The sequence below is a fragment of the Equus asinus genome, chromosome 14, assembly GCF_041296235.1.
Source record: "Equus asinus isolate D_3611 breed Donkey chromosome 14, EquAss-T2T_v2, whole genome shotgun sequence".
NCBI classification, from domain to species: Eukaryota; Metazoa; Chordata; class Mammalia; order Perissodactyla; family Equidae; genus Equus; species Equus asinus.
The window spans coordinates 47,860,566-47,875,263 of NC_091803.1; the positions used below are offsets into that span (position 1 = coordinate 47,860,566).

Sequence of the window (14,698 nt, forward strand, 5' to 3'; positions counted from 1 at the left end):
GCTCCAGGTGGGCAGGGCAACAGCAGGAGGCTGTCTGTCCACATGCCAGGGACACCCACGCGCCGCCAATGTGCCGCCAGCCCCACCAGGAGCCCTGGGCGGGGTAGCCAGGCACAAGAGTAGAGGGTGGCCTGGGCAGGCAGGTGCTGCTGTGGGGGGACCTGCCAGGGTAGTGGTGCCAGCCCTCCAGGCTGCCACTGCCGCAACATCACAAGCGGCGGGTTTTCATGTTTTATTGTAAAGCAACAAAAAACTCTGTAAATTTACACTCCCATATCTCCTCTGAGCACCTGAATTCTGTGCCCCATCTTCTCTGCGCAGGCCAGGCAGGCATTGGCAGGGTGCTCAGGGTCCTTGCCCCCTGCGCCAGACCAGCCCACTGGGACTCTGCAGGCATCCAGGCTAGACGATGACCGTCTGCACCTCCAGCTGGCCCTCTGGCGAGGCGATGACCAGCTCGCCAGCATGCTCCAGAATCTCAATGTCCTCTGACGAAACCATGGTCACAGTGGCCTGCTCTGCGCCATTTGTGCCTGCCCGGGCTGTGAGCACAGTGCCCTCGCTGATGGCCGAGGCCAGTGTCATGGCCACCTGCTCTGTTAGGCTCTCAGGGGTGGCAATGGTGATGGTGTCGGCAGCAGCTGCCTCCGGGCCCAGCCCCGCCTCCTGGTCCATGGTCACATTCTGCACGATGATCTGGTGCCCAGCGCTGGCCTGGTGCACGATCTGCTGCACCACCTTCATGATGTGGCTGTCCACCTGTGGGTGGCTCACGGTTCAGCCCACGAGTCTGGGTAAGGGTGCCTGGTCTCCCCTCACCGGCCCTCCCTAAGCTTCTCACCTCCGTCTGGGTGCCCTCGATGATCTCTGTGGCTTCACTGGTCTCCGCATCGTCCGCGGTGGCCTGGATGGAGGGTCAGAGGTCAGCTTTGCCCACCCCTGGGCCCCACCCCAGCCCCAGCGGCCCCACATCCACCTCAATGATGTACTCCTGGGTGTCAGCCACCACTGACGAGAACTCAACCAACACAGTATGCGGGTCCTCAGTGAGGACAGTGGCAGCTGCTGCAGGGCTCTCCTGGGACACCAGCAACTCCTCCACCTCCAGCAGGCAGCCCCCTGCAGTGGGGAGCTCAGTCAGGGGTGCCCAACTGTGCCCCTCGCATCCTCCCGCCGCCTGCCAGCCCAACCTTTAGTGCGCAGGTGCCGGTTGAGCGTGCCGTGCTCGGCAAAGCCACGGCCACACTTGTAGCACTTGAAAGGCTTCTCGCCCGTGTGGTGCCGCACATGCCGCACCAGCGAGCCCTTCTCCCGGAAGCCTCGGCTGCAAAACGGGCACACATGTGGCTTCTCCTCCAGGTGTGTCCGGAAGTGCACCTGCTGGGCATTCTGTGGAGACCCACTGTCAGAGTCAACCTGGCCTCAGCCACGGCTTTCCCCGCCTCCCTCTGGGGCCAAGGGAGGGCATCCATGGGCCCAGGGTGAGGGACAGGACCAAGACTGAGCAAGCTGGCGGCAGGGGTGACGAGGAAGGGCTGGGGGCAGGGAACAAGGGACAGATCTGGCCCAGGGAATGGGGAGCCCACGGATGAGGGGGCAGGTGTCAGGGTCCAGGGCCCACCTTGGTCTTGTAGCGCTTGCCACACTCGGGACAGGGATAGGGCCGCTCATCTGAGTGGACACGTCGGTGGCCACGGACGTGGGCAATGGTCTTGTAGAGCTTCCCGCAGTCCCCGCAGCGGAAGCGGCGCTCGTGCACGTGCACCTCCTGATGCTTCTTGAGCAGGTAGGCCTTGGGGAAGGCCTTGCCACACTGCACGCACGTGAACGGCCTTGGCCCTGGGGCCGCACACCATGTCAGGCAGGTCCACCACCCAGGGGCCCCACCACAGCTGCCAGGACAGGCCATCCTGACTGCCCACTGCATGCTTGAGGGTCCATCCTGGTCACCCACAGGCTATGCATGGCCTGGTGCCCCCCCCTTGCCACCTACCTGCGTGGCCCCTTTTATGGGCCTCCAGGGTGGCCGCCGTTGGGAAGGTCTCACTACACTGAGGGCACGGGTGGGTCCTGGGCACAGCTGAGGCCTCACTGGCCACCTGCTGGGGGACCACAGCATGCCTCCAGCACCCACTGCAGGCTGGGCCTCAGCAGCACCAACGAGGACAGCCCTGCAGCACCCCACCCTGGTAGGCTCCATTATGGGCCCAGGGAGGGCAGTAAACAGATCAGGGAACAAAGTCACTGCAGAAAGTGACACAATTTTCCACTGAAGGGAGCACAGCAAGGAGGCTGGCGGCCAGGCCAGCATGGTGACCTTGTACCCAAGGTCTAGCCCCCCAGATGGAGCATGCTGGCAGCGCAGGCACCTACTGTGTCCACCTGCTCCACCTCCAGCAGTGGCAGTTCTGAGGGACCGCCTCCCAGGGGCTGGGGACTGGACGCAGCAGGAGGGGCTGGCTCCAGGGCCCCCTCCTCCCCAGCAACCCGCTCAAGGACGATGCCAGAGTTCTGCATGGCCTGGTGTAGCAGGTTCTCACGGCTGCCCTCGCTGGAACAAGGAAGCTCCTCAGGGCCCGGGGGCTGTGGGGGAGGCAGAGGGAGAGAGGCTGGCCAGGTGGCGTGGGACATGGCACCCACCTGTACCCACCACACAAGGCAGACCCAAAGGGCCTGGGGCCACTGTGCACACCCAGTATCTTCACTCAGGAATGATCCTGGGGGCCCCAGAGCCTCTCCACCTGCCCTCTTCTGCCCCACCTTGCCCCTCTCTGCCCTCTAGCATGCCACTGGTCTCCCATGTCCCATGCAATCAGATTGAGCACTAGGAAGGCAGGTCCAGGTCAGCCCTGTTCCCACTGGAGCCAGTGCCCAGAAGAGAGCCTGGTGTGAGCGGACAGAGGCTGCCCCCACCTCCGGGGCCAGGGCTCTCCCCCAACAGCCCCACCTCCGGGGCCAGGGCATCCCCCACAGCTGCCCCCACCTCCAGGACAGAGCTACCCCCCAGCTGCACCCACCTCTGGGGCCAGGGCTTTCATGCCCAGGGGAAGCTCTTGCATCTGGACATGGACTTCATGGATGACTGTGCCCTTGGCATCTGTCACCAGGTGAATCACAGGCGACGTCTCCATGGGCTCACCTGTCACTGATGACGATGTAATGGTCCCCACAGTGGAGGCACCAGACCCTTTAAGGCATAACCAAGAGAGTCCTTGAAGAAACCTCCTTGACCAGGGCAGTGCCCGGGCCAGCAGCCAGGGGCAGGGCAGGGAGCTCCCCGCTACCGCCACGCTGACCTGCAGGTGTCTCCTCTTTGCCAATAACCATGTCCTTGCTCATGCTGAAGCGGATTTTTTCTGTGCACGGGGTGAGAGACTTGAGGTGTCGGGTCAGTGCACCCGACTCCCGGAAGCTCTTCCCACACTTGGCACACTTATAGGGGCGCTCATCTGTGGAGAGAACAGTCAGCCTCAGGCAGGGACGATGGTCTGGTGCCCAGAAAGGCAGGCCCAGAGACACAGCCACATCAGCCACACCCTGCAGGGTGTGATAGGTGTCACAAAGCTGAAGGCCAGGGCACCCCCAGGGGCAGCAGCCATGTGCTGTGCGGCTCCTGGCCCTAGGCTGGCTCACCTGTGTGCCGCCGGTGGTGCCGGATGAGTGAGCCCTTAGTCCGGAAGGAGGCCCCACACAGCTTGCACTCGTGGTCCTTGCGGCTGCTGTGGGTGACCATGTGGGCCTTGAGGATGCTGCCCTGTGGGGGAGGGGCAGCGAGGCTCAGGCTCCGCCCCAGGCAGGAATGGGCAGGAGGCCTGGCACCACCAGCCAGACTGCCCCAAGCACGACAGGCCATGCAGCCTGGCCAGCCCGAGGCCCCAGAGGCTCACCGTCTTGAAGGTCTTGTGGCAGAGCATGCACACATAGCGGCCGTCCTTGTTCACCAGCAGCTTGACCTGGGCCTGCTCGCCTTCCCCAGTGAGCCCAGGCCCCTGATGGCTGGGGCTGCCTGGGGCCTCTGCCATCTCACTGTCCCCCGGCTCCGCCTCAGCGGCCACGATGACCTCTTTGATGTGTCCACTGCCTGAGGAGAGGGGGGTCAGCCTGAGCCTTAGGATGCCACAGGCCCTGATGCCTCCCCGGATCCCAGCCTGGGGACACTGCTGGGGGCGGTGGAGCTGTCTTGACCACCCCCTAGCCCCAGCACACAGCACCTGCTCAGCCTGACAGGGTGGGAGGCACACCCCTCCGACTCTGTGGAGCTGCCTGGAGGAGCTCCAGGCCCCCAGGATGTGTCCATCAGGGAGACCCACCATGAGCACAGATGCCCCCTCCCCTAAGCCAAGAGGAACGCAGGACTAGATGTGCATGGGCATCCTGCCACCTCCAAGGGCGACAGAGTGCCAGGTGCAGAGAGAATGGCCGGCTCAGCTCACTGCCATCTTCCCTGCTTGCTGGCCCAGCTCCCACTAACAGAAGGAGGAAATGACTCCAGGGCTGCCCACTGCCGTCTGTTTCCAGGCCAGCAGGCTAGGGACCCGGCCTGGGAAACTGAGCGCTCTCAAGACACCTGGGACGGCCTGAGGAAGGAGCTAAGCTTTTGCACCTCCCATGGGTGTTGAAGAAACGTGACAATGTGCAAAGCTGAGCTGTAAACACACTTCGCAATTTCTGCCCATAAAAATGACATGTGGGAAAGGGTTGTGAAGCTTCTTAGAAACCATCTCAATCAGGCTGGCGTCTGTTTTGACAAGCTATTCTCTAGAAAGAGAATGGAAGCTCCGTGACTCATAAACCATTCAGGGCTTCTCGCTGGTGCCCTGGCTGACATGCCTGACACTTTATCTTTCCTCGGCCTCAGAAGCAAACTGCCAAAAGGACAGGGACTTCTGCCGGGCTAGGACTTGAGTTTGAGCATGGCACAGCAGACCAGCGTGTCAGAGAAGGGGGAACACGGCTGCCCTGAGTCCAGAGATGAAATGCTACTTGGTTTCCAGGGAAGAGGCAGGAGGGCGGAAGTGGTATCAAGTCCCATGCAGTCCCCTGCAGCCCCCACTGACCATGCCCCCTGACCCAGCAAGGACTGAGCGCCCCCAGGCCTGGGACGCTGGCAGCTGGCAATTTAGGACTCTGGCCGACTCTGGGCTCTGGACCACTGAGCAGCTGACACCAAGGGGACATGAGGGGCACCCAGGATGCCTGCAAAGGGGGAAACTCCCCAGGGTGTCCAGAGAGGAGCCCCAGGAGCACGAGGAGTTGCCAAGCAACAGGCTGGGCCAGATGGAGGTTGTGGCAGTGGGCAGGGGCCTGTAGATGCCGCCCAATCCCAGGGAACTTGTTTTCCTATATGCATCTCCCACCCCAGAAACCAAACACCACACCTGGGCCAGACTATGGCCCCGCCTCCCAGAGGACAACATTCCTATTCCTGAGTGGCAACAGGTGAACACCCTTGTCCGCAGGAATGTCAGGGGGAAAGACAGCATGGAGACAAGGACAGGTGTCCTGCCACCTCCCTGAGGTGGGACTTTGGTGGAACAGATTCGCTCAGGTCTCCTCCACCCCCTCTTCCTGCTCCACCTGGTTCCAGGGACTTCCCAAGGCCAAGTTCTACCTGTTGCCCAAACCTGCTTCCTGTCCAGCCACCCACTCACCCACCTGCCAAGGCCCCTGCCCAGCAGGCCCCCCAGATAACGACCATTCCCTTCCCGACTTCCCACGGCATCAGGCTGTGCTCCCCTAGGGAGGACGTGCGCACAGCCAGCCCCAGCTCCCTCCACCTGTCCCAGCCCTGGGCTTCCCTTCAATGTCCCCCCTGCACACTCATCTGTCCCCAATTAATGAGCATATGACTCAGTCCTGACTTCTCAACACCCCCTCCCTGACTGCACGTTGGCAAGGCATTTGAACTTAAAAAAAGACATTAAAGAGGCTGGCTTGGCATTGTATGCTCATAAAAGCTGTGTGAGAATCAGGGCAGGAATCGCCACCCCCAAGCAGGAGTGAGCACTGGGGAGGTAAAGGCCAACTTCAGGCATCAGGTCAGGGCCGAGCTGGAGGAGCAGGTGCACCTCATGCATACCTCACCCCAACTCTCCAGAGCTGACTATGAGGCAGGAAGCAAGAATGGGGTGGGAGTGGGGGGGAGGGGAGAAAAGTGGGGAAGATTCTAGAAGGACCAGAGCAGAGATAGTCCTGAGAAGCAGCAGGAGAGAGCAGCCAGCTCGTGATCATACACTAAGTGAGGACTCCCTGAGGCCCAGGAGTGCCCCAGGTCTGCCCAGGCTGCATGCTTCCCCTTTCCAGACAGGGCAGGGCCTGGGGTCCAGTGCCCACTCCTCCTGCAGGCCTGGCCCTGGGGGAGGTGTGCACCAGGCCTCAGCCAGGCCTTGCTCTTGGGAGAGCAGAGGGGCATGGGCAGCAGAGGTCCCCAGCCTCCAGCCCTGACCAGATGGCTACTAGGTCAGTGACACCTGTGGGCTAAGAGAACCATGCACGAACAGCCACAGCAGGGGCGAGCAGCTTACTGACGATGTCGGGCGCGTGGCTGATGTCTGCTGTTAGAGCGGCCGCCTCCACCACAATGTGGGCCACAGTGATGGGCTCTTCTGGGCCTGCCGCTGGCACCACCTACCGAAGGAGAAAGGGGACAGAGGGGACTCATCCTTGGGGCTCCAGAGCTCCCTTGGCTTGGAGAGTGCAGGCTTGGGTTTATGTCCATGTAGGATGGCAGGGATGGGACTCTCGTCTCTCCCAACAGGACCACTGCTCTGAGCCCAACTCCTAGCCTGGCTCCTCCAAATCAGGCCCAGGGGGTCAGCCCCATCACTCTAATGCCTCCGGCCACTGTAGGCTATAGGCTGAACATAGAGCAGCGAGTGCCCTCGGGGGGGACTCCAGGAGGAAGGGGCCAGCAGCTCCAGCTTGAAGCTCGGCTGGCTGTGCAGGGCTAAAGGTGAGTACCTTTACCCACCAGCCCCAGGCAGGGGGTCAGAGGAAAGGGGCTAGAGGTGTGGCACCAGGGGCCTTCCTGGAGAAGAGGGCATGTCCAGGAGGGGCAGATAAAGAACACAGGGTCAGAGTGAGACAACTTTGGGCCCACTGTCCTCTGGGCCACTCCCAATGGTGACCTGAGGCAACTGATGGCTCTTGGAGCCTCCCTTCCCACTTCCATACGCTGAGTATGACGAGACTGCCCTATGGTCCTTGAGAAGACTATGTGTGGACAGCCCCAAGCACGCATGGGGAGCAACCAAGTTGGCCATTTTCATGCTGAGGTGGCAGGACTCATGGAGCTATGCTTCGTTTGGGGGATCCCAAGGAACTATGTGTAGAGAACCAGAGATAAGCCAAAAGGACAAAAGCCCCCATGATATCCCTGAGCCAAGACAGGCCCTTGGGCTCCAAGATAGGAGGGACCCTGGGTCCCAACTGTGCAGGTTGCAGCCAGAGGCTGCTGAGAAGGGCAGGCCATCCTGAGCTATCCAGGAAACCCCAAGCACCTGTAGGCTCTTGCTGGCAGGGCCCTGACCCTCCCTCACCCACAACCAGATGCCTCACATGGAACCAGCTGCACAGGTCCATCCCAGTGCACCGCTGCCTCCTCCTGCTGTCAGATGAGCCCAGGGAGGAGGGGAGCACAAGTGTGCGTGTGTGTGTGTGTATGTGTGTGGTGGCAGCGGGCGGGGGCTCACCTCCTGGCCCAGCAGTGCAGTGGCGGCAGGGGTGGCGGGCAGGGCCTCCTGCGGGGCCCGCTGGCAGATCTTCTGGAGCTTGTGCTGGACGAAGTCCTCCAAGGCAGTGAACTCCGCCTGGCAGCGGCCACATCTGTGCACGTCGTCCTCATCTGCAACGAGCCTGTGGTCAGCGAGGCTTGGGAGGGCCTCCAGCCCCCCGCCGAATCCACCCAAGGGTGGCATCAGAACCAGAGGCACCTTCCCCAGCCCTCCCACAGCAGCCGAGAACACTCTCAAAGCCTAGGGTGCCAGCTCCCATCCTCTGGAGGTCTGCAGAAGTGGTGCCCCACCCCAGGGAGAGCAGCATCCAGCGGAGGGTGTCCCCGACCACATACTTAGGCTGCAAGAATCCACTGAGGCTGCTGTGCCCAAACCTCCACTTCAGAAATGATAGGGAGGGGCCGGCCCTGTGGCCAAGTAGTTAAGTTCGCGTGCTCCACTTCAGCGGCCCAGGGTTTCGCCGGTTTGGATCCTGGGCACAGACATGGCGTTGCTCGTCGGGCCATGCTGGGGCAGCATCCCACATGCCACAACTAGAAGGACCCACAACTAAAAATACACAACTATATACCGGGGGGCTTTGGGGAGAAAAAGGAAAAATAAAATCTTTAAAAAAGAAAAAAAAAGAAAGAAAGAAATGATGGGGATCCAGTGAGTAGCTGGTGGGGGGTAGAGGGATTTGCCCGAGCCAGGCTGGGGATGATGGAGGCCCAGAATCTAAGATGCTGGTGATCGCATGTGCCCTTGGGCACTGCAGTGACCATGTTTGGGTCCATTTCTTTATCTGTAAAATGGGCCAATCCACTGTGTGTGTGCAGAGTACAACAGGGGTCAGTGGGCTGGTGCCCACAGGGCTCCAGCTGAGAGGCCAGCCCCAGCAAACATGGAGAGGTGGGTGCCCTGACCCGTGACCACTCTTTTCTCACTCTGACTTCCAAACAGGCAGTACCTCCGTGCTCTGGTAAAGATGCCTAGGGTGGAACTTCACAGAGGGACTCCACGCCCCAGAGCCATCGCACTTGAGTCCCGCACCATCTGGCCTGACCAGCCAGTGTCTGCCCCAGGTCCTGCAGGAGAAACTACCCGCTCCCTGAGTCCCTACTGTGTGCCAGGCACTGCACTGAGATGTCACCAAATCCAGTCAGCACCCTGGGGAAATGGAGATGACTATTCCCATTCTAGAAAAACAACTTGAGATTCAAGGCCACCCTGGTGAGCACTGTGGCCAGAATGTGAAGCTGAGGGTCTACTCCAGATGCCCTGCTGTTTGCACAGAGGGAAAGAGAGGTGTTCCTCCGCTTCTGGAAAAGACTGCCAGTTCCCATCACCTCACACGCAGTCCTACATCAAAGTCAAACCGAGGCCTGGCGCACAGAAGGAGCCCGAACAATGTCTGTTTAATTAATGAGCAAACAAAGGGCCAAAACACAGCCATGACTCGCCCATGAAGGCCACCTGACAGAGGGTGGGCCCCTCCACATGGCTCACAGTCACAAGTCAAGCACTGAGGTGCCCACCACGCTCTTAATCCTCCCACTCCATTCACCGAGTGTGACTCGGCAAAAGGGTGTTGCTGTCGAAGGAACCCCCACCACAGAACGGGACACACCCAGTCCCATATAACACTGGGACAAGGCCATGGGCAAGCCCAGCAGGGCACAGGAAATTCCAAAGAAACTCTTCCCCAGGTTGGCTATGCCTCGGGTGGTACTGCCCCTCCCCAAGCTGGAATAAGGAACAAGAAAAAAATGTACCAAGAATACGAATCCTCTGGGGCCACAGGCCACCACTCCAATATCACTAGCCAACTCCCTCCTGTCTGGTTCAGGCTACAGCCTCATGGGACAAGGGCAGAGGGCAGAGACCCAAGTTCTGTGTTCAAAAGCTATCAGTGCCCCTGTGAATGAGCCCTCCACGTGTCCCAGCACTGTTCTCAGCAATTTATGTACATGCTCTATTCTCATTCTCACCTCGGCCTCAGAACCCAGAAGTGAAGGGAGTGGGGTGAGGAGTCACACAGTTCTGGGATCCAATCCAGTCCTTGCTACTTACTACCTGGGTGACCTGGTCACTTTCACATCTTTGAACCTCGATTTTCCTCATCCACAAAATGGGAATAACAATAATAATAGCATCCGGAGTTGGTCTGAGAATGAAAAATCGGATGCAGGGTGAGTGTTTGATACATGATTATCAGCTGCAGCATGTCCATTCTGTAAGGGGAAATAAAGGCTCAGAGAGTGTGTGGTGACCTGCTCAGGTCTAGTAGCTAGAAAGCAGCAGGTCTGGGACGGAGCCCGCAGGCTGGCTGCAGTGCATCAGCTCTTGCCCCCTGGGCTCTGCTGCTTCCCCGAGGGCCAGCCCAGAGCCCAGAGCCCGGAGAGACCGAGGCCCCGCCCTCCTGGAGCCTCCAGCCACACCCGGGCCCGGGCCCCAGTGACCCGTCAGGTGCAGTGGGAGGGGGCCCACAGGAGGGCAGGGCCGTGCCCGGACAGGGAAGCAGGGGCCGGGCCGCGGGCCTGAGAGTGCAGGGCTGGCGATGGAGGCGTCGGCGGACGTCTACACGGACAGCTCCAGAGACTTGGCATCTGTGAGTATCCATAAGGGGGCGCCCCGCAGGAGCGGCCCGAGGGTCTGAGGAAACCTGGGGCCTCGTGGAGGGCTCTGAGGCCCCGCGCGATCCCACGAGGTCCGCAAGGATTCCAGGTCGCGGAGGGTCTGTCCCTCCCGCAGCTCAGACCATCGGGGCATCCGCCAGCCTGGGCTGAGCCGCCCCCACCCCGGCCGCGCCCTGCCCGTTCGGCCCGGTTACCTTCCTCGCTAAAGGGCGCTGGGAGACCGAGGAAGCCGCCGGGGGCCAAGGACGCCGCCGCCGCCGCCGCCGCGACCCCGCCCTCGCCTGCTTCCCGCCCAGCTTCGGCCCGGGCTTCTGCCGTATGCGCGGCCGTCACCTGCACTGCCATCGCGCCCTCCATGTCGCAACGCGCCGCAGGAAGATGGCGGATTTACGACCGTGTCGTCATAACAACGGGCCGCGCCGAGGAGAGCGAGAGAGAACGATAGGAGGAAGACGACGGGGCGGGGCCAGGGTGAGTTTGACGGACAGGCGGCGGGGCGGGGCCTGGGGGTGTGGCCTTGAACTGCAGAGGCGGGGCCAGGCTCGCTGAAGGAAGAGTTGCGGCGGGGCTGCTGGGAGGGGCGTGGGAACGCGGAAGCGAGCTGACAGGCGGCGGGGCGGAGCCAGAGGAGAGCCGTGGGGCGTGGCTTGGCGCTGCCGGGACGTGGCCAGGCTCGAGGAACAGCTGACTGGGGCCGGGCCCCAGGAGGCTGGGCTGGGTTCTGGGCTGCATCAAGGCTTGAGAGTCCGAGGAGAGAGGCGAGCGGCCTGGCAGTGTCACCTGGCCAGCTCTGAGTTACTGCTGTGGCTGCGGCCCGCCCAGAATCGGAGCTCAGGAGAGCCGCTACCAGGACATCGCCCCAGCTGGGACCAGTAGTGTGGTGCTCGGTGCCCTCCGACCCCCTCGGGTGTCAGAATCTCCTTTGATGGTTGCCCGGATCCCGGGAGAAGAACTCAAGCTGGGGATGGCTCACGAGTAGCTTCACTAAGCCTTTTATTCTTTTGTGTATTTTTTAAGTTGTGATAAATACACATAAAAGTTTACCTTAGTGACATTTAGTACATCCACAATGTGTAACCATCACCATCATCTAATTCCAGAACATTGTCGTCATTCCTAAAGGAAACCTGTATCCATTAGCAGTCACTCCCCATTCTCCCCTGCCCCAACCCCTGGCAACCACTTTCTGTCTCAAGGGATTGCCTTTTCTGGACATTTCGTATAAGTGGAATTACGCATGTGGTCTTTTTCATCTGGCTTCTTTTGCTTAGCATATGTTTTTGAGATTCATCTGGGTTGTAGCATGTGTCAGTGCTTCATTCCTTTTTATGACTGAATAACACTGCATCATATGGATGGACTGAGGACCCTTGGCCCGGCAGGAGCTGGGATGTGTGAGGCACAGATCATACCACCGGAGGTCAGGCTGGGGTAATGAAAGGGCTGCTTTCTGCAGGGGGCTTGCTCACCACTGCAGAGTTTTAAGCAGAAGGAGTGACAGTGTTTCAGAAGGATCCCTCTGACTGTTGTGCAGAAAAAGGACCTCAGGGCCACAGCAGAGACAGGAAGATCTAGAAAAGATGATCTCTGAGAGGGACAAATAGGAGGAGGAGCAGGTGGCGGCTTATGGAGCATGAGAGATCTGGGGGACTTCTGCGAAGGGAGGACCAGTAGGACACCTCACTTGAGGATGTGCTGAGGAGTAATGGGGAGGCCAGCATCAGAGACAGAGGAAGTCCCCCAGAGGAATAGAGTGGGGAAGGATTTCAAAGACAGAGGACAGCCTGGGTGTGTGTGGACATGAGGAGGAGCTGGCTCAGGGGACACGGAGAGCCTGCTCTGCTGTGTGCACCAGAGCCTGTGGGACAGAGTTGTCAGGGGAAGGCCAGGGCTCCTCCCTTGTTACACCCTAGGGATCAGAAAAGGTCATCCTAACCCAGTGCACTCTATGACCTGCCTCAGCTGGAGCCCAGGCAGACTAGTGGGTAGAGGAGAGGACAGGTCTGAGGTCACTAGGGGGCAGAGTGGCCAGGGGCAAGGAGGGACACCAGAGACCCCCTTCTCACGGGTGGCTGCCTTTCCCATCCTGTCCTCAGCATGGCTTCCAACTGCACACTGTGTTTTACAGTCAAAACTGTGTTCACTTTCTGTGGCCAGAGCCTGACGGGAACTCCATCATCTTTTATGATGGCTGCTCAATCTCCATTCCTTGGATGTACTTTATTTAACCAATCCCATGTTGAAGAATATTTAGGTTGCATCCAAATTAGTTTGCCACTCAAGTCCTTTTTCAATGACCCCCCTTTTGGCTTAGCTCATTGGAAATGATAACATCTGTGAAAACAGATCCAATGGCTGCTTGTATTTTCTAATACAATTTAAATCCATGCAATGCTATTAAGGTTAAATAGTGTCTGTCCTTGTACCACCTAAATTCATGCCGTGTTCTGCCTGCAGTAGGGCTTCCTCGCTTGGGGGACCCTGGGACCATCCATTTGCGGGTATATACTGAGTACCTGCTGTGTGTCTGGAGTGCGTGATCATGATGTCCTCCTCTCCCATCCAGACGCAGGGCACCTCACCCAAGGTCAGTCCTCCCCAATAAAGGGCATCATCCCTTCCAGACAACTCCAGGACCTTGTCCGCAACCATCCCCTCTCTCAATACTGACTGTTCCATTCTTCCCACTACGCCACCTCAGTCCCTAAAACCTACAGGGGATGTTAAACCAAACGGATGCAGCAGAGCTCGGCTTTGGGGTCAACTGAATTTAATGCCAACTCTTTGTTGTCCAGCTGGTGACTCTCTGTGGCTCAGTTTCCTCTTCTGTAAAAGAGGAGACTAACAATCCCTGCCTCTCAGGGATCTCCTGTGATTCCAACAGGGTAATGCAGGTAAGAAGCAGCATTCAGTGCCTAGATGCTTACTGAGTGCTCAGGAAATCAAAGCACTGGGCAAGTATTCTACGAGCAGGCACAGGCCAGACAGCAACAGCGTTTCCCATTCTGGCCAGTGTACCACATACACTGGATGTTTCCGGGTGGTTAAAGCAGGGTTTGTGATCATCTGTCAAATCCAGTTTTTCCCAGGTTCAGCTCCACCACCAAAACTGAGTGACACAGGCAGGAAGCTCTGGGTGGTGGGTGCACCAGGCAGGAACACTTTGCATGCCCCGCCCTTGTGGGCCACAGCCCCTGTCCTCCATGGGTTCCCAGGCCAGCAGAGACCAACAGAAACAGGCCGTATGGAAACAAACAGGGCCCTAATGGAACTGAGGTCACTGGCTTTACCTTGTGGTCTTGGGGATGGGGGGGGGGGAGGTCCAGAAGACTATATGGAGACCTGGGGCCCAAGAGAGGAGCAGGGGTTTGACACTCTAGGAGGTGGGGTTCTGGATCCCCTGGCACAGGGTAGGTTCTCAGGAAACTGGGGCCCGTTATTCTGCCACCCCACCCTATTGAAAGTAATAACAATGAACCAGCAATTCCACTCCCAAGTATATGATACCCAAGAGAAATGGGTGCCCATGTCCACAAATGAGTGTGTAGGAATAAGAACGTTCACAGGGGCATTATTTACAATAGTCCAAAACTGGAAACAACCCAAATGTCCATCACTTGGAGAACAGATAAAGGAGGGTATATTGTTACCGTGGCGCATGCAGCAATTAAAAAAAAAACCAGAAGGATGGATTTCACAGACATGTTGATGCAAAGAAGCACGACTCATAAGAGTACACGGTAAGATCTCATTATAAGATGGTCTAGAACAGGCAAAGGAGGTTATGACTCACTCTATGGTGCCAGAAGTCCGAAAGATGATTGGGGGAGGGGTATCTGCTATTGACTGGATAGGAACGGGAGGGAACTTTCTGCAGTGATGGAAATATTCTGCATCTTGCTTAGTTGTGTTTACACAGGCGTATAGGTATGTAAAATTTCCATCAACTTGCACACTTAAGATTTATGCACTTTATGTTACGCCTCAGTAAAAGTTAATAATACCCAATAATAATGGTGACGTAGCGACCAATTACTGAGTGCTGTGTTCTAGGCAGTGTCCTTCTCTTAAAGACTCCAATCCCACTGCCTTGTAATTACTTGTTCACATGACCACTAAGGCACAGAGAAAGCGTTTTTGCAAAGGACTGGAAACGAGAACGCCAGGCTTGTTGGGAAGGAGGCACGGGCTGGCTGTCAGGACTGGCCGTAATCGGCCCATGCGCCGACATCGTGTGCGGAGCGTGTCCCGCGCGGAGGCCACCGCCTGGCGCCGCCCAGGCAAAGGTGCGGACGTGACTCTAGCCCAAAGGAGACAGCAGCCCCCGCGCCACGCTCCTGCGGAGAA

The 14,698-nt window shown here is 58.8% G+C and overlaps 1 protein-coding gene and 1 long non-coding RNA gene across 3 annotated transcripts; one reads left to right on the forward strand and one right to left on the reverse strand.

Annotated features, from left to right (window-relative positions):
* Positions 1–219: 219 nt before the first annotated feature.
* Positions 220–10,708, reverse strand: E4F1 (E4F transcription factor 1). 2 transcript variants are annotated; one of them, XM_070485189.1, is made up of 14 exons: positions 10,546–10,708; positions 7,692–7,843; positions 6,525–6,627; positions 3,888–4,081; positions 3,634–3,754; positions 3,297–3,449; positions 3,018–3,187; positions 2,374–2,583; positions 1,994–2,099; positions 1,622–1,839; positions 1,191–1,389; positions 977–1,119; positions 842–904; positions 220–759 (listed from the first exon to the last, which is right to left on the reverse strand). In XM_070485189.1, the coding sequence occupies exons 1-14, from the start codon at positions 10,706–10,708 to the stop codon at positions 403–405; spliced, it is 2,352 nt and encodes a 783-aa protein (XP_070341290.1). In that variant the 3' UTR covers positions 220–402. The 2 variants fall into 2 exon arrangements, with proteins under 2 accessions (XP_070341290.1, XP_070341289.1); XM_070485188.1 differs by having other exon boundaries at positions 1,994–2,102.
* On the forward strand, positions 10,184–11,404 carry LOC139040233 (uncharacterized). The gene is made up of 3 exons (XR_011494392.1): positions 10,184–10,323; positions 10,467–10,822; positions 11,174–11,404. It is a non-coding gene; the product is annotated as an uncharacterized lncRNA (long non-coding RNA).
* Positions 11,405–14,698: the final 3,294 nt, after the last annotated feature.

Coding starts and splice junctions, on each gene's coding strand:
- E4F1 (XM_070485188.1), bottom strand. CDS start 10,708: ATGGAGGGCGCGATGGCAGTGCAGGTGACGGCCGCGCATACGGCAGAA. Junction 2,103..2,373: donor AGGTGGAGCAGGTGGACACA/GTAGGTGCCTGC, acceptor GTGGTCCCCCAG/CAGGTGGCCAGTGAGGCCTC. Junction 1,840..1,993: donor CCATAAAAGGGGCCACGCAG/GTAGGTGGCAAG, acceptor GTGCGGCCCCAG/GGCCAAGGCCGTTCACGTGC.